Source organism: Chenopodium album, chromosome 3, assembly GCF_948465745.1.
Source record: "Chenopodium album chromosome 3, dcCheAlbu1.1, whole genome shotgun sequence".
NCBI classification, from domain to species: Eukaryota; Viridiplantae; Streptophyta; class Magnoliopsida; order Caryophyllales; family Amaranthaceae; genus Chenopodium; species Chenopodium album.
In genome coordinates this window covers 7,896,557-7,919,518 of record NC_137836.1, presented here as the reverse complement: position 1 = coordinate 7,919,518, position 22,962 = coordinate 7,896,557, and the positions used below count along the sequence as shown (strand labels likewise).

General features: G+C 33.0%; 1 protein-coding gene across 1 annotated transcript; it reads right to left on the bottom strand.

Annotated features, from left to right (window-relative positions):
- Nucleotides 1-96: 96 nt before the first annotated feature.
- LOC145623800 (1,4-alpha-glucan-branching enzyme 2-2, chloroplastic/amyloplastic-like) lies at nucleotides 97-19,000 on the bottom strand. The gene is made up of 22 exons (XM_081676668.1): nucleotides 18,664-19,000; nucleotides 17,006-17,154; nucleotides 16,253-16,458; nucleotides 15,184-15,282; nucleotides 13,486-13,528; nucleotides 12,434-12,493; nucleotides 11,221-11,301; nucleotides 10,910-11,026; nucleotides 10,712-10,795; nucleotides 8,997-9,118; nucleotides 8,704-8,823; nucleotides 8,449-8,578; nucleotides 8,256-8,366; nucleotides 7,701-7,829; nucleotides 6,879-6,982; nucleotides 6,037-6,181; nucleotides 4,578-4,725; nucleotides 4,362-4,462; nucleotides 3,395-3,472; nucleotides 1,576-1,731; nucleotides 869-943; nucleotides 97-674 (listed from the first exon to the last, which is right to left on the bottom strand). Exons 1-22 carry the CDS (start codon nucleotides 18,803-18,805, stop codon nucleotides 492-494), a joined length of 2,583 nt encoding a protein of 860 aa, XP_081532794.1. The 5' UTR covers nucleotides 18,806-19,000; the 3' UTR covers nucleotides 97-491.
- Nucleotides 19,001-22,962: the final 3,962 nt, after the last annotated feature.

Here is a 22,962-nt window from a genome sequence, read left to right as displayed (position 1 = left end):
GACGTCATGGAAGAAAAAAGGAACGAGATGTTGCTCTGCCAGATAGTATTATCAGAATAATTACGACGTTATATTATGCTATAAAAAGAATGATCCTGAAGCAAAAGCTATGCCTTGCATAGATAATAGGATAAAAGCTCTAAGACAAACTTATTCTGGTATTTCTAAAACCCTATTTTTTTTTTTATATATATATATCCTTGACATAATTTACATAAACATACTATAAACATTTACAGAGGCTTATAAGGGCAGAGAACAGCCTTCTAAGCCCTTGCGCTCATTCTGCAATGCTTCGTTATTTTACTTCTGCTTTTTCGAAGTCTTCATTCTGTATTTATGAAGCAGTCTATCAGTGGACTCACAGCAACTACTGTAGCCCCTAAATGTGATTTTGAGTGCAAGCTGCCATGAAAATGCCCACAACAGAACCAAGACCCTTCTTCTATATCCCACTACATTATTCTAGATAATAAATCTGCAAATGAAGCTTAATCTTCAGCTGGTTCTGCGTCATCTTCAACTACTAGATCCTGCATAGCTAGTACTGTATCATCTTCTACAAGATCATCTGAAGCTGTTTCTGCATCATCTTCTACTAGAGCATACACCACTGCAGCCCTACTAGGAGCATATACCAAGAAGGAACAAGGTCGATTATCATACGATCCATCCTGCACACCGTGTTTTAGTAAGTTTCAATTGACACGAGAAGTAAGTTTATGTAGCATGATTAGCAATGGATATCACTACTGCCTTTGAGAGAACTCAGTTCACATAAAAATTCACTTTCACCCCGCCCCCCAAAATTCCAAAAATAAAAAATAAAATACAAGAAACATGCTTGTACACAAAAATATCGTCTTACAAAAGTGAAGTGTTCAGCATTGTGGTCAATTCTGTTGAATCCACCAAACAATGGATCATCTGAATCCAAAACAATCTGCAAAATAACAGCACAGGTTTAACCATCTAGTTATGACAGAACTTTCAGCAATTCTGAAGAATGATGAGAACTAAACTTCTCTGAAGATTTACCATAAGATAAGCTGCTTGAAAATTTTAAATTATACTAATTCTTGCAGACATAAGAGGTCATATAATTCCCTTTCATAATGACCAAGATCTTTTAAGCCTTCAAGGAATAATATTTCTTTTGATTAAGAATGTAAAGTTACACTCCAGTCTCAATACCACAGCCAACTGAATAAATGTATGCTATTTCAAGATTCTATGAAAATCTAATGATGTCCCACTACAAAAAAAATAAATAAATAAATAAAAAAAAAATAAAAAAAAAAAAAAAAAGGGATAAAATCAAATTGAACGGTTGAACCTAATGCAGCTAGTTGAATACACAAGAAAATTCTTCCATCATAAATTATGCTTTGCCAAACAGTTCCTCATTCTAACTTGGCAATTCATTAATGAACAATCGAAAACTAACTCCTTTCAGAAGTCTATAGAAGGTATTAGTCTCATACACTAACAATTGAATGGGAGTATTATAAGAAACTACAAACTAAATTAGAGTAACAGAATGAACAATCACATATCCTAAATTCAGAAGCATACCTTATATTTCCCTGGCTTCAAGCAACCAATCCGGTAATCAAAGTAGCTACTCGACCAGTGAAAATTGAAAACAAACACCAAATTTCCCCTTTCAAAGACTATGATCCTATCATCTTCGGCTTTACGTGATATATACTGGTGCTCTGAAGTCATGAACTGCAAAAGATACAGAAATAATCTATAATGTTGACTTCATTGTCATGTGGTTTTCCTTAACCAGGATATGCAACATATTGGAGAAAGAATAGAGCAGAAGCTAATATGCATTAATCTTAAACAGAGACATATCAATCAATCAATCAAAGCCTTAATCCCATAAGCCTTAAACAGAGACATATGTACAAAAAATCAGTTTCTAGCAGCTAGGTTTGAGGCATGTGTATCCCATGCACTTACTAAGTGTTTTTTTTTGGGACTCTTAATTCTTAAATCTCAAGATTAGATCTGCTAGAGGCAGGAAGGAATTCATGCAATTCAAAGTGTAGCAATATGGGGCTCTTTTGGATCACACATCTAGAAACTGTTAATGAACATCTCATAATTGCTGAAGGAGGGGAGGGAGGGAGGGGGGGGGGGGGGGGCATTCAAAGGATCATATAATTCAAAACCACTAATAGTGGTGGATGTCTACAGATATTGGCCATCCCAGGGGGAGAGGGATCTCTACTGTCTCCTTACCACATCCAATAATATACAAAAACTCCCTCACCTCACAAAAGTATTGTTCATACCTTTGATTGACAAAATCTTCAACCAAGTCATTTATAGGTCTGTTAACTTCCTTTCAGATGCTAGTACGAGTAGTACCAGTTCTATAATAATTCTGCTACTTGCATTATATTTTTTACCGTCCCTCATAATACTAAAAATGAATCAATCAGCTTCCTTCTGTAAAGGCCATTGAGGGGAAGGAGCAGAGCTGTACCCAATCTGGTCTTCTTCCTAAACTCGTGTCTGAGACTTATGAGATTCTATTTTTCTGCTGACCCAAAAAGTTATTACAGCCAACAAGAAGATACACAAGGACTTTTTCTTTGGGACTAATTAAGATAGAATTTGCAGAGACAAGACAAGTGCATAGAACATTTTAGTTGGTTGACGAAAGACTAATTGCTACGACATCTGATTCCTGAGTCCCAATCAAAGCTTGGTATGGATAAGGTGATTAAATACCTATCATCACAGATCACCAGAGGGCAGGCTAATATTAGCCAACATGATCCCTGGATTTGAAAAAATGTGACAACTTAGCATTCAATTTGAAGACAGGGGTTCACGCATTTCTTATGCGGTCAGAAATTAACGTGTTTTGTGTTGTTCAAGGTAGGTATGCTAGACATGGGATTAAGGATAAATAATAGCTTTGCATAAACTTATTGATATATAATAAGTGTGTTTAAGCATGAGAGTAATGTACGCTTCTAGTATTTTCTTTCCAATGTTCTTTTGCTGCAGCAGCGTGGTCCGAGGTAGTTCATACAAAATGTGACAACTGTTCACTTATCACCACAATGTACCAAATGTTCAATAATCACCATAATGTGGATGTGGAAAGATTAAATGGAAAAGTGTTCAGCACTTCTATAAAAGTCAAAGAATATACACACACAGTGTGTGCTTGGTGTGTGTGTGTGTGTATAGTCCCTAGTTTTGGGTAAGGTAAAGGTCATCCACTATAAATTGTACGAAGTATATTGTATATGATTCCCCCATCCCATTCCTGGCTTTGGCTATGGTATAGATCATCCCTGGTATAGACACAGAATGACATCCTGTTAAGCAAATAGCTTTCTTTAAAAGAATATGTAAGAAAACATACACCATATTTTTCTTCCAGATGCTGCATAGCTTGATCAAATTCTTGCAGTCCACGATATCTAAGATAGTCTGCATCACCCTGAATACACCAAAAAATAAAAAGCTATTAGGATGGATAGATTATAGCACATATTTTCAGATTCTTGGAAAATTTATAAAGTTAGGTGTTCCACAAACAGGCAGAACTTCATTTGCTCAAAAGTTGAAAATGCCTATTGAGTTTCATCTCCATGATATTTGTAACAAAGACCAATCTAGTTCCTATCCTAGCTTGTTTTGCTGTAGAACACTAACAACATTTTCTACTTTCTTGACAGCTTGTGCAAAAATCAATCCCCTTTCTCTCCTCTCTTATAATGGGATTCTGTCAAGGAAATTTTAGCAAAAACTTTTGAAATTTCAAGTTGAGTTATGTTCTATCATTCATCACTCTTTATTTCAGTAAAAGGAAGGGTTGCCTCTGTGAGTTGCAAAGGCCAGTTAAGTTGAGTCATGAAGGGATTATCAATAATTACAGTTTGCACCTAATTTTTGTAGTATATTGCATCATCTCCAACGCCCAAAGACACCACCGTACAAAATTTGACAAAACCCAATCAATCAATCAAAAACACAAGCATCAACTTTGTTGCTATTGTTTCAGCTAACCTGAGCACTAGAACTACTATTAAAATTGACAATTTCCAATTTCATAGACATTAAGAAAATTATCTCTTGGCCAATCAATTTAATGTGCAAAACAGATAGTGACTTATGCTTAAAATTCAGAAAAAATGAATAATACTTGATAAACTGTATAGAAGTCAACATTGTCCAAAATACAACAACAACAACAACAACAAAGCCTTAGTCAAAAATTATTTGGGGTCGGCTAACATGAATCGTCATAAGGAATCATACCAAAATGGCTTATAGACAAACAAAAATGTTTCACTACAAAATGAAGCTACTGTAAGTTAGGAATATACCAAGTCAAACCTTCGCCGACATTTATCATAACTGTTATTGTTTCCTGGGACAATTTTACCAGTTGGAAGATGTTGATCCCCTCGTGGAAAATCTATCCACTCTGAAATGTATCAAAAGTCGAATCAGCGACCGTACAGAACTTAAAGATCCCATGTGAAAATTGCAAAATTCGATCAAATGTATACTAATACAGTAAAAAAAATCATCAGATTTACCTGGGTGGCCAAATTCATTTCCCATGAAGTTGAGATATCCTTCTCCACCCAATCCCATAGTAATAAGTCTGATCATCTTATGCAATGCAATTCCACGATCTATTCGTGGTGTTGATGGTCTATCCACAGCCATAAAATCATACATATCCTGAAATCATTAGCAGATCTGCATTAAATCTGCTTGTACGCTGCAGACATTGACAGGAAAGCCACGATAGGGTATCCGTGTATGACAAATTATAAACATCTGACATCTAATATAAACTGCAAGGGATATATTTTTAAGGATGAAGAGAATGACTTGTGCATTAGGGGTACTAATCGACAAGGTTGAATAAAATATGCAATCAGCAGGGTAGGATATCTTCTAGTCTGGAAAGGACTATATATAGGCTTACAGGAGTTATAGTCAACAAAATGGCAGAATATGGGACATTCATTGCTGTCATTATTGTAGCTGCTATATCAGTGTCATAACCAAAAACATTTATTCCTTGAATGTTATATTGTTTCTTCTCCAATGTTATACAAGTATTGTTTTTTTCTCCACTAGGGTACAAACTTCATGTTTTCACCATAGTATTTTCATCTTATAAATTTTTGAAACATTGCAAAGACTGTTTATCATATTCGTGTTTCCAGACAATAACCGGTAATCAGTCTGCCATCCAATTAATAAAGCATTGAAACTACCCCACCCCACCTACCCCCTACCCCAAATGTAAAGTAAAATCCCCGAAAGCCCAAAATAAATAAGTCTCTGACCAATCTACACATTTAACAAGAAAAAATATTTTAGTACAATAACCAAACTATAGTGTTAATATGACTATATGAGTAGATAACCACGGGGAAGGAGAGGATCAATGAAGTCCTGTATTGCTTCTGCAGCCGAAAGGCATAAAATTAAGAGCACAAATGGAAATCTCACTAAGCAGGATTTTTATTATATTAGTCCATCCAGAAATGACAGTAACCGGAATGGGATCAAAGCTGCCTTTTGATCTCAGGTATGACAAGTCAAATTAAGGGAAATAATGTGATAGTTATGCAAGCACTTAGAGGTCAAATCCACAATACTTGGGGGAATCTACTATCTACCGAGCTATTACTTTGAAAAATAATTAAAATAAATAATCACCACATAAGTAGCCTGAGCCCAGAGGTATAGACTTACAGTGATATTACTCAAGAAATCATACATGTTAAGTAACGTATGTTTGATACATAGTATTCATTGATTATTAAACATAATAATTCAATACCCTTACATATCACCAGCTTGTTACTATGTAGATGTCATCTACTGCAAATTTGAGCATCAAACCAAAAGGGGGTTTGACATGGAACCTTAAGTTTTTGTAGTTTAGCTTCTATAACTATAAGAAAGATACCATATGATGCATCTGCAAGAGAGCGTAAAGAAACTGAAACAAATCTGAAACAGTACTCATCTAACCTTGTCCATCAACCAAAATGCAATCGTTTTGTCACCGACAAGAGCTTGGTCATGACTTTCAGCATATGATACACATTTCTCAGCCCATCGCCGGTTGGTCAGTGTGTGAACGATGTCACCCATTCTCCAATCTTCATCTCTTAATCTGCAGATGTGGTTGTCATACAAAAATGTCAATATCATTAATCAATTCATGTTTAGATGAAAAAACACTTAAGAAAACTTTGCACCTTTCTAGCAAAAGCTAATAATATTTGTTAGTAATAAACAAAGATTGATCCTAGATAGTGTTATGTTAAATAAAAATAAATACTAAAAAAGACTCATTCTCAGATTATTGGTTGGTAAAATTGAGGACATGGAACGAATTCTTTCTCACAAACTGAACGTATAATATTATGCTTCACAGTTAAGATATTACATACAAATCTGTTAAGAGAGAAATAAAAGCATGTCTCCTAATATACAAAAAAATATCAAGGCTGCCTAAACTAGTTGATTCTTCTTATATTAAGCCACAGCAGACAAACTAAGTTCCTTAAACATTGCATAAACAAATAAAGACTGAATGGATTAGACTTTACTTCAGTATATGCCCTGGAAAGGTTTTAACTGTTCCCCTACAAATCAAGTTGACACATATTTTAACTCTGTTATATAACCTCTTGACCACTTCCAAATCCTTATCCTAACATTAATGAATGGATAGAAGTCCGTCTAAAATGTGGTTCTCAAAGAAAATACAGAATTTGATCACATATGAATACAAGTCAAACATGATCACACATGCAAGTCCTATCAACAACTGACATAATATGAATATGATACAGGTCAGAACATACTGGAGAAGCTCTATCCATTTATCAGCAATAGCCATATGGAGACGGTAATCAAAACCAACACCACCATCTTGCGTTGGAAGGCCGAAAGTCGGCATTCCACTGACCTGTAAGCAGCAGGCAACAAATGTCTTTAAAAACATAATTTAGGAGAATAAAATACACCAAGGTTAGCAGAATACAGCTCTTCTCCCCTTGTTCAGGCCAAAGACAAGCCCTTCCACAAATTGCTAGAAAAGAAAACATGATGATAAAGTTACATACAAAATACATAATTAGAAAAGGAGTTTTTTTTTTTTTTTTTTTTAATTGCAGAGGTACAGGAACAATATTTTCATTGCCATAATAAGCAAACTTCAGAATATGCTCAGTTCTTTCACCTTCCACAAAGCTAAGCTTGTGCTAACTTGTTAACAATAAGTATACTTATTGTAGTTGTGAACTGAACTTAGGAAGTCTTCATCTGATCGTATTGGAATGGCATCAAATCTTATTTTTCATGAAACTTGCTTTATATTAAAACACAACATAGGAAAAATAATTTTGATCTCATGAAAAAGGGGGGAAAAAATTATTGATAAAAGAATTTCTTTTAAAAAAATTAGACAAATATACACTACATCAAACATTGAGAAAATGAGTGATATTAATGATCAAAATGTTTGTCCCCAATAATTTCTAAATAAAATAATTAACAAAAGTTAAATCAGCATTTTTGGTAATTAGAAGTACACAAGGAATCAATTCAGACTTTAAGTGATCAGCAACAAGTGTTAGAACTCAACAAAATACTAAGCATATATCTTAAAAAGATGAGTGACATACATCTTCACCAATGGCTATAGCCTCAGGAAATAATCCGTGTATCATGTCATTCACCAGCATTAGGTAATTCACAGCATCCACATCGGTTGCAAAACCAAAATACTCTTCGTAATTTCCGGTAAATGCTACCTACAACAAAAAAAAAAAAAAAAAAAAAAACAGAAAAAACAGCTGTCAATACATGATTAGAGACCATCAAAGAGAAGGGTCTACCACGGAAATGATGCTAACAAAATAATTTCAAATTGAAGATGAAATGCAAGATTTTTATATGATAAAATCTGGTAATTTCTAAATAGAAGATGAATAGATGAGCAAGAACACAAAATACATTTTCATGACATTTGAATTCTCTAGACAAAAAAAACAGTATATTGAGCAGAGTTTCCATATTTCTAGTTTCCACAGATACTAAAATTAAGATCAGAAATCTTGTTGTCTTCAAGAAAAAATTTGAATTTAATGTCAATAAGATTATAATTTGATGTGATAATAAGTAAAACAAATAAGCGAAGTGCAAATTGGAGGTCTTGAAAAAGGGAGGTCAAGTTTTACCTGCAGCCCATGATGAGTGTACATCATTGAAGTTACACCATCAAATCTGAAGCCATCAAATTTGTATTCTTCAAGCCACCATCTCGCATTAGATAGAAGATACCTGAGCACCTACTGAAGATGACACATAAATTTACACTGACCAAAAATGGAACGGAAGCATACTATTCACAAAGTGATGAGGAATACTTACTTCCCAACTTCCATAATTGAAAAGACGAGAATCCCACATCCAATGATACCCACGTGATCCAGAGTGAAAGTAGTGGCTATCAGTTCCATCGAACATGTTAAGCCCATCTAGTACATTGTTTGATGCATGGCTGAATTTCACAAAATATTAAAAAAAATATAGCGAGAATCGTACACAAGTAAAATCATTATGACTTCCATACTGAAGAAACCTCAAAGCTCAAACTAATGTTCATAAAATCAATTACAGTTTTACCTGTGCACAATATCCATCAAGACGACGATACCAAGCTCGTGAGCTCTATCTATCAAGGACTTGAGATCTTCTGGAGTACCAAAACGACTGCTTGGTGCAAAAAAATTTGTCACGTGATACCTAGGAACAAAATATGAAATATTAATACATATACAGATACAGCATATGAGACAGATATTGAGGCATAAAAACGTATCCCGAGCATGCAACCACCAAGCTTAAGAAAGAATATAAAAAATATACGAGCAAAAGTATTTGGAAAAAGAGAATCAATAAAGATGTATTAAAGGTACCCAAAGCTAGCATAATAGGAATGTTCCTGAATAGCCATTATCTGAACAGCATTGTAGCCCAGTTTTTTTATTCGAGGAAGCACATCATCTCTGAAGTTTGCATATGTATTAATGATTGGTTCCTGCAACTCACATAGTACAGCTTTCAGAAATACAAGAAACTGTAAAAGAAACATGTGAGGAGAACTAAATAGTTAACTTTGTCACAATTCTAATGATGAATTGTTGACTTAAGACACTCAAAGAGGAATGGATACAGTGGACTAGTGGAGACTGTTTGTTGGATGACTTGACAATGACAATGAAAATGGATGAAAGCAATGATCTGAAGTTTCATGTTATCATCGAAATAAAATAAGATTGCCTTTTAAGTTGACGAGAACATGAACTGACCCATGTCTAATGGAAAGCGCAGTGTTGGGTAAGACTATATAAAGTTGAATCAAATATGGAGTAATACCGATGGAGAACATCTCATTCCGAAATTATAAATAAATCAATACCCCATATTATTACTAAAAAAGACTGCATTGAGGGATTGCAAGCTAAAAACTACTTGAAGAATAAGAAATGAACATCTCCAAATGACTATCAAATAAGCTAACACCTCTATTTTTGATTTTCTATTTGGAATGTGCACACTTGACCAGTTTTTACTTATTATATTTTCTTCTTCGAGACTATTGTGAACGAGTTAAAAAAAAAAATCCCCTTTTTCTCCTAGTTTTTGACTTTTGACAAATATTTAAAGTGGAAGTACATCTTTCTTGAATGTCTTTGATTAATATGTTGTAGAATACACACACAAACATATGTTCAGATAAAACATACGAGCAGTATTATATTACACTAACAACAACGAATACAAGGGAAGACCAGCAGTCCCAAGACTATAGTAGAAGCAAGTACAGCTAACAATCTCTTTGAACATCTGACAAGGAGACCACTGGCCAACATCTACATATTCACTCATTTTCACAATAAGGTTAATCATGAAGGCATGGTGTACGCCTTCGTCGTAATTCCTATACATTGTTAGACTGTACTACAAGTATAAGAAAGTTAACACAGTTAAGAACTAAAGAACTGCTCAGATACATGATAATAGACTATTAGTATGTCTCAATACCTTAAAGTAAAAGCATTTAGGTAATAAACGTAAAAATGAAAAAAGGAAAAGAAAAAAAAAAAAAAAAACCCTATCCCTAGAGTTATTTAAATTTTATGTGCATCACCGTATAAGACACATAATATCCAAGTTTTACAACATTTAGTGATCATGTGATTAAGAAAGTTACAATTCCAAGGAAATTATTACCTGTGAATTGAAAAGGTATTTTAATATAACTATAGGATAATGGGAGTAGGACTTCCCAAAAAATAATTCCCCTTGCTCGGTAGGGAGTAGGTGAGTCATCTCATCTACATTATGGAAGTGGAACTTCCCCCAAGAAGTCGCACTTCGTATGTTTTATCAATCAAACAGCCTTGTACCTTTCCACTGGTCTGGAAATTTTATAACCTATGTATTTACATGTCCACTAAACAAGCACTTAATTGAACAGAGAATAGCATCTCATACATCATCAAGGCAACAACTCAGCAAAACATCAAAAATATTAAGTATTTAACAAAAAAGAAAAAAAAGAGAGAGATATTAAGAAAATGATTCCGTATTTAACATCGTCATTCCCAGGGAGAGAAGAAATGCGCACCGTACTACTCATGCCAATATGTGACTCATAAATTCTTAGTGATTTTGGTCTCTTTGGTTGAGGGTGCTTGAAAACGTACTTTTCCTATAAAAATTACAACACAGAAAGTATTACTTCACTGATGGAAACAGAAAATAAGAAATGTTAGCACAAAAGCAACAACTTTTACCATATCTGATATTAAACAGTATGTCTTACCTCTTCTGGTGGATCATAATAGATCCCATTGTATGGGATTTCACCTGGTGCCTGTACAGAAAATTTGATCCAAGCGGGGATAGAGTCTTTGATTCCAGAAGGAGTGTCCATGTGAATCTAAGAAATCAAATCAAAATTTAAGAAAAAAGCCATATAATTAGATATTCAGTATACAATTTCTACAAGCTGATGTGTCAAAATTTTCTCCACAAATAAGCTGGAAAACCCATCTCCTACCCCACGATCTATTCTATAATGAACAAACATTACATTAGCACATTAATTTACACAAGCTCTAGTTCAAACATTACCTTCACCCGAGAGCCATGAGGGATAGCCGATGAACCATCTGCATTGTTCGGCAAAAAGATTTCCCAAACACCAAATTCATTCTGCATTCACATAAGCAATTGTGGAAGTTGAAGCAAAGGAAGTAAACACATACCAGTACACAGTAAACAGTCAGAGCTTTAAACTCATTCTCAGATACTAGCCAAGACCAAAATCAGCATAAAAAAAAAAAAAAAGAGAATACCTACTTTAAAAAGCTCTTATCTTACAGGGCACAACAATAATTTACCCTTAAAGACACTAGGATACATACCAGAGCACCTAATATTTTCAAAAACAGAAACCAAAGTAATAAAGAGGTAGAAACAGAAGGTTATCTTATCAGGATCCCAATCTCTTTTAATATAAAACAGGACAAAAGTAGAGCAGTAAACAGCTAAACACATGCTTCCTCTAATCTTTTAGTTGTTTTGACCATCACACTGGCCAATTCACTACTTTTACCATCTATATTTTTAATGATATACAGTATCAATTAAAAAATTGTAAAAGGTTGATATTTTCAAAATATACATTGCAACTAATCCAACAATCTATTAGAAATTAACATTTTTTTTACAAAGAAAAATTAACATCTTTTTAATATGAGTAAAAAAATATGGTCAAAGTAGGGTGTATGATAGTACAAAAGTCAAAACATTGCATTTAAACTAGAACATACAAAATATTACTACACATGTTTTAAATAGACAGCAGTTCATCATAAAGCTCATTCTTCATGATTGGAGTTCGAAATTGGTATGGCTTAAGCCAGAGCTTCCACTATCATGATTTACAACTAGTTATTCAATGTTTTCATTGGATCTTTTTCTTATTATTTGAAAAAAGATGGGGAGGGGAATGGGTAAGGAGATTAATAATTCAGCGATCTGATCTTTTTTGATTTCTCATAGACACCACCATTAGGAAATTGGATTCAACAACCAGAGTTCCACTGGGAAGGAAGCAACTATAGTAACAAAGAAGTTCAATAAAGACGTACATACATCAATAGCACATCAGATGGGTCAATAATTTATCTTTCTTGCCTCCCTACCTTAACAAGACCTATCATACAGACATACAGCATTCCATAGATGTAGTGGCCAAAAAAAATTAAAAAAAAAAAAAAAAAAGCACTGAGCACAATTTTCAAAAACAAAAATAGCATCATGGTCAAGAGGAATAGCATACCCGAGTCATAACATCAGCATTAGGATTCCAATTGTTGAAGTCTCCAACCAAAGATGCTGACTGTAAACAAACAGAAAAATGATGTACATGCAGAGAGAAGAAAAGAGGAGGAACAAACAAGTTCCTTAACGACAAAATTCAAGAAAAAGGGTAAAGGATACCATGGGTACTTATTTTATTTTACTGACCAAAACAAGAAAATAAAAGTTTTTTTTTAAAAAAAAATATAAATAATAAATAAATAATAAAAAAAAAAAAAAAAAAAAAAAAAAAAAAGAGAGAGAGAGAGAGAAAAGGACAAATGTAGTACAAAAAAGCCGAAGATGACATTGCGACCAAGGCAGTATCAATAACAGCTCTCAAAAGCCTACAAATTCTTCCCCAATACAATTATATAATGCACAAAGAGTAAATTATTACAACGAAAAAAGATAAAACCCATGCCAATACAGTTGAGAATCGCCACAGCGCCACTCAAATGCTACCCTGACCACTTATTGCTAGCTTAACTGCTACCTTGCCAAATACATTTAGTTTTTTTCTAACTAGTATTTTAACCTGATTAAAATGCTAATTGATACCTAAAACATTACTGCTGAACAGGGCCTAACTCATTGCATTGGTACAATAACTTCACCATTACTGCAATTGCTACACAAGTTACCTACATCAATTTGGCTGGCCGCTCAGACCAATTATGCCACAATGCATTTACTCAAAAAGGTTAGAAGTGAAGAATTCTTTCTTTTTATGTTGTAAAACTAAGATACTGCTCCATAGATATGTTAATATTTCACAATGACATTACCTTAAGTCTTTAATTGTCTACTGGCCACAATAAAATCCTTCAAATACTCTTCAGGTTACAAAAAAACCTCTCTAGGTACTCTTATATTCATCTAGTTCCAGCCTATCTTAGTAATCAGCATTAAACAATCTGTACAAGGTAGTTTCACTCAACATAATAAAACCATAGACCATTTGCACTATGCATTTTTTTCTATGTACGTAAGCAATGACCAAATTAGATACAGAGTCAAGGCAGAACAAACCTTTGCTCCAGGTGCCCATTCTCTGTATGTTATCCCTGCAGCACTGCGTAATATTTAACATGAAAATTAAGAGATGGAAATTAAAAGCAAGAACACCTCAACAAAAGATGACATCAGTCACTTCACACGATTATTTGTGATGTAAGGAACTTGATGGACAGATAGTAATGAACTCCAGCATCTAGACATTTTGTAAGTGATTTTCTCAATTTTAAAGATAGAAATAAAAATTAAAAAAAAAGGGGGGGGGGGGGGGGGGGGGGTGTGGTTTAACTGATTAATTTAGCAATAAAATAGCAGGGCACCAATGTCATAGCCCCAGAACAAATAGAGAGTTTGTTATATACACCCAGGTGCACCGTACACCCATGAGTATTTTGTTCTCATTTTGATGATTGTTTTTACTTTAATCATCAAATGAAAAGCAAAAACTAACCTCGGGTTAGTTGGGTGTACAGTGCACCCGGGTGTATACAACAAATTCCAGAACAAATATCATAGTCGCAAAGTTAATTGTCATTACTTTTAAGGGACTACCATAAAACTATGCTACAAAATGATGATCAACGAGCAGAAATATTAACAGATGGCCAGGACCACAGTAAACAAGTCATAAAAGAATCTCAATCCACATTCTTCAACAGCAACCAGATCCCAATCATAAACTCGTTGACAAAATCCTATGGTCTTATAGGTAACAATTGCAAAATTCTGGCTTCCTTGAATACTTCTTTCCAAGTATTTAAAGTCTTTCAAACTAATACTAACCGGAACACTCCTGCCTCCAAAATAAATCATAGGGAATTGTATACAGCCTTACACCTAGGATAATATATAGGTTTTCAATTTTTCATTAGACCTTTGATCCAAAACACAACAGCTATAAACCATCTACCACATCGCAAAATAAAAAATTGACGCACAGATACACAAGCCATTTGAATTTTATTTCCTGTAACCCAAAGTCAAAGAAAAGTAAACTTAGGCTAAGTAGATTAAAGACAAATGATTGATTTTACGAATGACAACTTCCAGTACTTAGAATCACAATATTATACAAGCATAATATATACCCCATTGTAGGAGTAAAATTTAATAATATGCTGGACACCATTATGATATCATCTAAAATCTGAAACATTTTCAAATTTCAAAGCCAAATTCAAAGCTATTAGAGGATGAAAATTGGCCAGATAAGAAGTGACTAAGTGAACATAGGGGTTGAGAGGAAGGATTCAATTAACTAGTTATCTAATTTAATAAAGTACCTTTAAATAATACCCTTTATCTATTTCTTAAACTTTAACAACACAACCATAACAAATCCATACTGCTTCCAAAATCTTATTCAAGCATTGCTTCCTCCACAGTTGTTAGAGCATTTAGTCAACTTCAATTACTCCATTACTTGACATTTATAATTCCAATGTGCTATAATTCAGCAAAAAAAGCCAATGTAATACTCACATTGCCATTTTAAATTACCAATGCAATATTACTCGTTTGCTTTAAACGCCAAATAACAAACAACTCCTTAATGTGTGCATAACTTCAAAAGACACTTATTATGAAACATAGGGAGTAAGATGAATTTCAAAATAAAAAATGGTTAGGAAACCAAAAAAAAAAAAAAAAAAAAAAAAAACTACATTTCTTTAACTCTAGGTTTCCCTAAGTTATATTCAATAGTATCCATACCTGCGAGTGAAACCCATCTTTTCATATCCGCGAGAAAATTCCTCCAAGCCACCTTCATACTTGTTAATTTCTTCACGCAATTTTCTGTACATTGAATATCTACAAAAGACAAGCGATCAACATGTAAGTGTCCATATAATTTTAATTCTTTTTATTAAAAGTAAGCAGCAAATAAACAACTAAAACAAGCCAAAAGGAGCGTATGTTAAAAGACAAAATTATACCACTTACTATTTAGTCAAATGTTCTCAGGTAAAAAGGAATATTTATAATTAAAGAAAGTGATAAAGTTAGCAATGTAAGTATAATAAGAAAACTAATTCAACTTCTTAATGGATCCTATGAAACAACTCCAACGTCTTTATTTAAACATGAAAAATTACGGAAAGAATCATAGCGTGACTCCTAACCCAAATCTTATTATTGGCATAGTTGCATGTACTTGCACTGAAAATTCCCTCCATTTTGAGATAATGCTTTCCTGTGAGTTTTAAGGCCATAAGTACTGCCCACTTCAATCCAGTGCATTTGTTTTAACATAAAATAAAGAATACATTTTATCGGTTAAAAAGCAACATCTAGTAAAATCTTTATTTCTTTTGTATTGTATAAGCTATGTAATCCCAGAGATTAAAGATTTCAAGTAGATGAAAATAAAAGAGAGTTTTTGTATTTGACTGTAAGAATAGCCAAAATCAGCTGGATGTAAGCAAGGCCACAATCCCACACACACACTACACAGGCAGCTTCTTTTAAATTATATGGTTTCAGGAGCTGGAAAAAAAATATACTGTATATATTCAAAAGAGGAAAAGGAAAAAACTCACACAAAAATTCACCATCCCTCTTCTTTCCCTCTCATATATATATATATATATATATATATATATATATATATATATATATATATATATGCCAACCATATTGTTGAATGATTCTTCAAAATGCATGAATAAAAAAAACAAACCTAAACCTCCACTCTTCTCTCCAGTGACACTCTCTTAGGCGTGAATAAAGCAACCAGAATCACATGCATAACAAAATATAAACATAGGGGAGAAAATCTCACCGGTAATCAAGATGTGTACGATAATTTTTCAAAAGTGGATCGATCTCATATATTCTCTGTCCATTACCAGTTGGAGGAACTGATCTTCTGGTGACAGAATCTTGCACATCTATATCTTCGTGAGTATGAATTTCAGCCATAGATTTCATATCAGCCACACTATCTGTGCCTCCTTTCACAGTTTGTACATGTAAATCATGGACACCCTACAGAAAGAGAAAAAACAGATGCACATTTAAGTTGAATAAAAGTGCATATTACAGGCAATCAGAATGTGATTTAAACCATAACCTGCCCTACTAAGCATGTAACCTTTGGAAAATTAGAAAACACATACTATTGCATGCCTAAAGTGCAGTGGGCTTTCAGACAGCATAACATAGTTGGGAAACCAAAATAGTTACCAGATAGCAGCCAAAATAAATAAGTAAACTAGAATAAAAGATTTCCATTAAGGTTGCAGAGCTTGCAACTTTATATCTCCAACTTATGCACAACTGTATGAATAGTTGTTGATCAAATTAATCCTGACACATTGTGGCATAGGTTTTAGGATTTAAGAAGCTGGTTTTCCCTCCTTTAATAGTAACCAACTATATATGTTTCTCGATAGCAACTACATTGACTGGTGCAGATGATTCTTGCCATCATTTTTCTTCCCCTAAATTAGGAAGTAAAAGGCATACCCAATTCAATCATCAGCTAGATATTATTAGGGGACACAAAATATTGACAAAGAAACCAAGTTCGCACCTCAGTGTCATTCAAATTTGAATCAGAACTTAAGCCTTCATCAGATGGAGAACCTTCAGCGTCACTGCCTGGAACAAGTACTTTTTGAGATTCTGTCAATGTTGCTGATGAAGAATCAGAATCATAGGGCTTCTGGGCGTAAATCTTCCCTAGAAAAAAGGCCAAAGATAAGAAGTTAAGAGGCCAGCATATAGGGAGTGGTGATAGTAAGAGGAACAAGAATGACAATTGAACTCCTGCCCCTAAAGCCCCAGCAAACAGATATTGAACAGAACAAAGCATGAAAGACATTAAATAGACAAATAAATGTGCCGATTAGAAATGAAATCTGTAATTTTAAAATCCTCTGTATCTTATTCCCCCTCAAAACAATTGATGCTTGCATTAATAATTCACTTAAGCTAAAGATCTACACCTTAAATACAATTGTTAGATATTACACTTTTCAAACAGCACTGCCATCTGCAATCTCAACAGTCCCATAAGAGTATTTCCCTTGTTATGTATATCTAGTGCCTTTACAGTTGTGAGATGCAGACTTGTATCTCAAGGGATGCTTCCCAAGTATGTAAAGCATGGTTAGCAAGCATTATTCATCCCATTGACTATGTTTAGAGGCCTCTCCTCTATTATCATAACTCTTCGTTTTACTGCTCCACTTTTTCTTTCTCAAAAAATGACTCAAGCCTAACCTTCAATTATACCGAAAAGAAAAGAAAAAGATTTTCAAAGAAAAAAGAATTATGGCTTGTTGTTGCCATCTGACTTCTAAGTGCATCAGTTAAAAAGAAAAATTGGTCGTCTGCTATACCACTCTAGATCAATCGCTTCAAAGACGCCATAAATTATGTCCCCAATCGGACTTGTCCTCTATAGCATTTCCTACTACATGAGATCATGGATCCAACTCGTCAACATGCCTTGGACTGTAAGATAAGTATGCCACTGATAATACACAAAAAAAATAAGACATAGTCATATCAACCAACAACCCAACCTCTCATTGTATGAATCAATCAAACACAAACAACACCTCCAAAATCCTACCACTCCTACAATCAAGCACAAACAATTGCGAAGATCAGAATTGCCCCGTCCTAATCATTACTCATTAAATTTCTTCACGAACTAAACCAATATACTACCAATTACCCAAAATTCCTCAAAATTGACATAAAATTCGAAGAAGGACTGAGAATTTCCACAATTTCTAATGTCATGTGTACCATCAGCCAACCAGACAACATAATAACAGAACAAAGGCTCTAAATTGCGAAAAATCATGATATAAATCATTACTATAATCAAAACTTTCAAACTGTCATAATGCTTTCCCAAATATCATAAATGCAACGCCAAAAATCCTTAATATCCCAAAATCATCCATTCAACATTCAAAATGTCCAACACAATCATGCAATTTAATACTAACACCAAAAATTGATAACAAAAACCACTAATTCTCGATTTTTCATGAAATTCACACAACAAAATCAATGTACATAAAAATCAACAATGCAGAAATCAAACAAAAAATCAAATTCAACAGCACAAAAATTACATTTCCAAATATCAATCAAAAATCATCAAAACATTTCCAAATTCCAATCAAAATTCATCAAAAAAACAGCAATAAATCAGAGAGAAAAAGTGAATACGAGAAAGAGAAGCGGAATTCTTGTTGTTGTTAAGGAAGACAGAGAAAGACGAACTCCTCCGATTATCGCCATGAAAACAGCTCGACTTATGAATAGAAGGAACAGTAGTCGGAAGACGAATTCCAGAGATTGTATACACCATTGTTGAATGCTCGATTTCTTCTTCTTCTGAGTTAGGGTTTCACATAAATGGAGAAGAGGAGAGAGAAAGTAGAGAGAGAAAGAGGTGGAGAGAGAAAACAGGGTCGAGCTTGGAAGTGAGTGAGAGAGAGTAGAAGAAGGAAGAGAGAGAGAGTATCGAAAACTGCCAACCAAAGGAGGGAAGATCTCACATGACACAGAAATCAGAATTAATCAATTTATTTTATTATTTTATTGGAGTACTAAAAATGGAGAAATATTAATTTATTTATTTAAATTTAAATACGATGTAAGATATTTTTAGTTTATTGAAACGTGTGCAGCAGAGATTGCATGGAGATTGGGTGACTACTCAGTTTGTTTGTTCCTACTCACTCTTTTTTCACCTTTCTTCATCCTCCATCGTTTATTTTTTTCTATTTTCATCTATACTTGTTTTAATTTGATCCGGCATTTCTAGTTTTATTTTACCTAAGTTTAGACGTTTATGATACTTGCTTGAACCTTTTGTTGATTTTTTTTTTACTTCCTCCGTTTTATGATGTCCGTGTTTCGTAAATTAATGCATAATTTTACTTATTTTTGACCGCAAATATCTTTAATCTCACACTAGTAAAAATTATAAAAGTTGAATCTTAATAATCTATTCACCAAAACGAATTGAACTAATCCCACATGACTATATTTGTTCATACAAATTAAGATAATTTCAAAAGATTATCTTTTTAAAAAAAAATAAAAAAAAAAAAAAATCAAAGATTCCAAATAAGAACATCATTGTGGAACTGAGGGAGTACTACGGAGTGATATAAATATGTTATTTGACGTTATTATAATAGCTTTGATTTTAGTGGTAATGAAAATGTTATTGTGATTCAAACGTTATGAGATCTATTAGAATAGATTTTTCATACTACTTTATTTGTTTTTTATGTTACAGTTATGTTAATATTTGATTCATCCTTTCACTCCAGAACAATTTTATGATGATTTGTTGTAATATAACATTTCTATATCTAATTGTTACTCCATGTGCATTTTCAAGAACGTTAATGGACCTGTCCCCACACACACACACACACACACACACACACACACACAAAAAAAAAAAAAAAAAAAAAAAAAAAAAAAGTTAATGGTAATACTCTAATACAGAGTATTTGTACCTCCATCTCACTAATCTTTTTACACTATTTTTATTTTATAATACTTGTACAATTATATTTTGAACACAATTATAGGAGACACAAGTGTGATGTACATAGAAAGTGATTTTTTAATGTGCAATTGAGCTAATTGGACGTATTTAAAATATACGTGGAAGATAAAAGCAATAAGAGAAACAGTGCAACTAAAGTTGGTAGGAGATAACAATCAATAATAATAATAATAGTCACATATCTCTACCTTTTAAAAAGTTTAAATCTTATAAGTTATAACAATGTGCAGACATTTATACCCTTTAAAAATTTTGATTTTTACTTTAAAAGCAAACTCTTACGAATTGTGTGCAAAATTCATATTGTGTATGAATTGTGTAAAATATTTGTTTACTTATTTATTCTCATTTAATATTAAGTGTGAACAACTAAGTTTGTGGCTTATGGCCAAGCTGAAAGAGGTTCCGTATATAACTAGCTATGACGTGTGCATTGCATACATTAAGGCACCCTAGCTAATTATAATAAGAAGTGTTTGAAGCACTAAACATCTCTGCTAAAAGAATAAAGTGTTGCAATATTTTGGAGCAGAGTAATGTATGATCAAATTTGTCAAATTCCACCATTTTTTTCTATTATTATACTCCTTTCGTCCTTAAAAGATTTGTTCAATGTATTTTGGCTGAATTTTAAAAAATGACCATAAATACACAGTGACATGAATCCAACAAAATTCACTTAAATCATTCATGTCATTGTGCATTTTGTTACAATTAACTTTTTTATATTTTTGCATGTGTGAAAATGAAAAAAAAAAATTACAATATAAGAACTCAGCACACCTTTTTTCATCCAACAATATTCAATTAGCTCACACTAACACTTTTTTTTTTCTTTGAAGGATGTCACTGGCGAAGTCAAGATGGGAACAATTGTCCTTCCACTTTTTAGGATAAATAATAGTTTATAAACAATTTGTGTGGAGTTATGTGATAAAGGAGAGGAGCTAGTCTCGTGGTTAATGTGTTAACAATAGTTGTTAAGAGGTTATACATTCAATCCCTCAATAATTGTTCATTTTCCGATCCTTATTGATTCAACTAGTGATAGTATTATTTACTGAAATCAAGTTCTAACTTCTAATTAAATTATCTTAGCAAAGGTATTCAATCCTATTAAAATATCACAATATAAATCAAATTGTTTTAAGATTTTTGTCAAATTATAGAACGATTTTATTAGTCCATCCCTTGTAATAATAATCCTGGCTTCGTCACCGAGGATGTGAAAATGTGTTGGAGATATTTATATCATCAATTAGGAGGTGTGGAAAATGACTCAGGTGGATCCACGCATGAATCAAATATCACGACTTCCCAAAATCACAAGTGAGTATGAAAGATAGAAATATATATACTTCGTATTTAAAAAAATAAAAATAAAAATAAAAAATAAAAAATAAAAAAAAGAAAGAAAGAAAAAGGCATTGGGTCCCCTCACTACTTCATCTTCTTCGGTGCCCATCAGCCCATGTCCTTTCCTTAAAGAGTATCTTTTCGCTTTCAAGTTTTTTTTTTTTTTTTTTTTTTTTTTAATAAAAAATTTAAATTTATTATTTATTTATTATTATTATTTTTATTTTTACATTGTTTCCCTTTCAAGTTACTCCGTGTTACTTTCACTGGTTCAAACTTCCTTGGTTATTTGGTTGATTTACGAATTTGACTTCTCACATTATTTATAAATTTCATTTTAATTAAAGAAAATAGGAAACATGTAAAAGAAAATGAAAATATTAATAATAAATTGATTTCAATTACATTGATCTATACATGATTTTATTATGAATTCCAAATTTAATTTTATTTTAGAAAATATATTTAATGTTTATATATAAACTTAAGGGTTATAGTACATATATCATTATCCAAAAAAAAAAAAGTACTCCCTCCGTGTTTTAATAAGTGTTACATTTTGACCAAACACCCATGTCGAGACAGACTTTGACCATTAATTTATCTAATTATATGTTAGTAAAATTATAGGAAAATTGATATTATAAAAGTACACATTATAACAAATCCAAGAATGTATTATGCAATAACATTTGTCTTTTATATATTAGTAAATTAATCTGTCAAAACTATTATGTGAATAGTGAAAAAGTCAAAGTGTAACACTTATAAAAACACGGAGGGAGTATAATGTATTGTTGACCTATTGTGAATTTGTGATCATGCATGTGCTAAAAAGTTAATGTTAATTCTGATCTTATGTGTCAACTTCTACTAGCTTAGTATTAGGCCTAAGGGTGTCAATTCGGGTAAATAGTTCAGGTTTAGGTTGAGTTTATCAGTTTCGAATTATGACAGGTTGAAATGATTAGCATGTCGGTTTTGAAAATCATCGAGTCAGTTTAGGTTTTTTTTTAAAAAAAAAAATTGTGGTTTCTATTCGGGTTGGGTTCTATCGAGTTGGGTTGTAGTTGGTTCGGGTCATAATTAGTTTGGGTTCAACTAGGTCGGTTTGAAAACGAGTTTAGCTAGTTTAAAGTGGGTATCGATTCAAAATAGTTCAGGTGTTGATCGAGTCGAATTGTAATCGTTTCGGGTCATAATCAATTTGGGTTAAACTAGGTTGGTTTGAAAATGGGTTTTGATTCAAAACAAATTGGGTAAAATCGAGTCAGTTCATTATATATCAGTTTAGGTCATAATCGGTTTGGATTGAACTTGGTCGGTTTGCAAACGAGTTTAACCAATTTCAAGCGGGTTTTAGTCCATATCATATTGGGTTGAAATCAACCAACATTAATCAAGTTGACAGAAGAACGGGTCATGTTATAATCAAGTTAAGTCATAAATAAGTTTGGTTTATTGAGTAGTGGGTTTAAAAGGATCTAAATATAAACATACTGGGTTATGGGTTGTAAACTACTTAGTCATAACAGGTTAACGGTCGTAAATGGTTCGGTCTCAACGGGTCGTAAAAAGTTTGG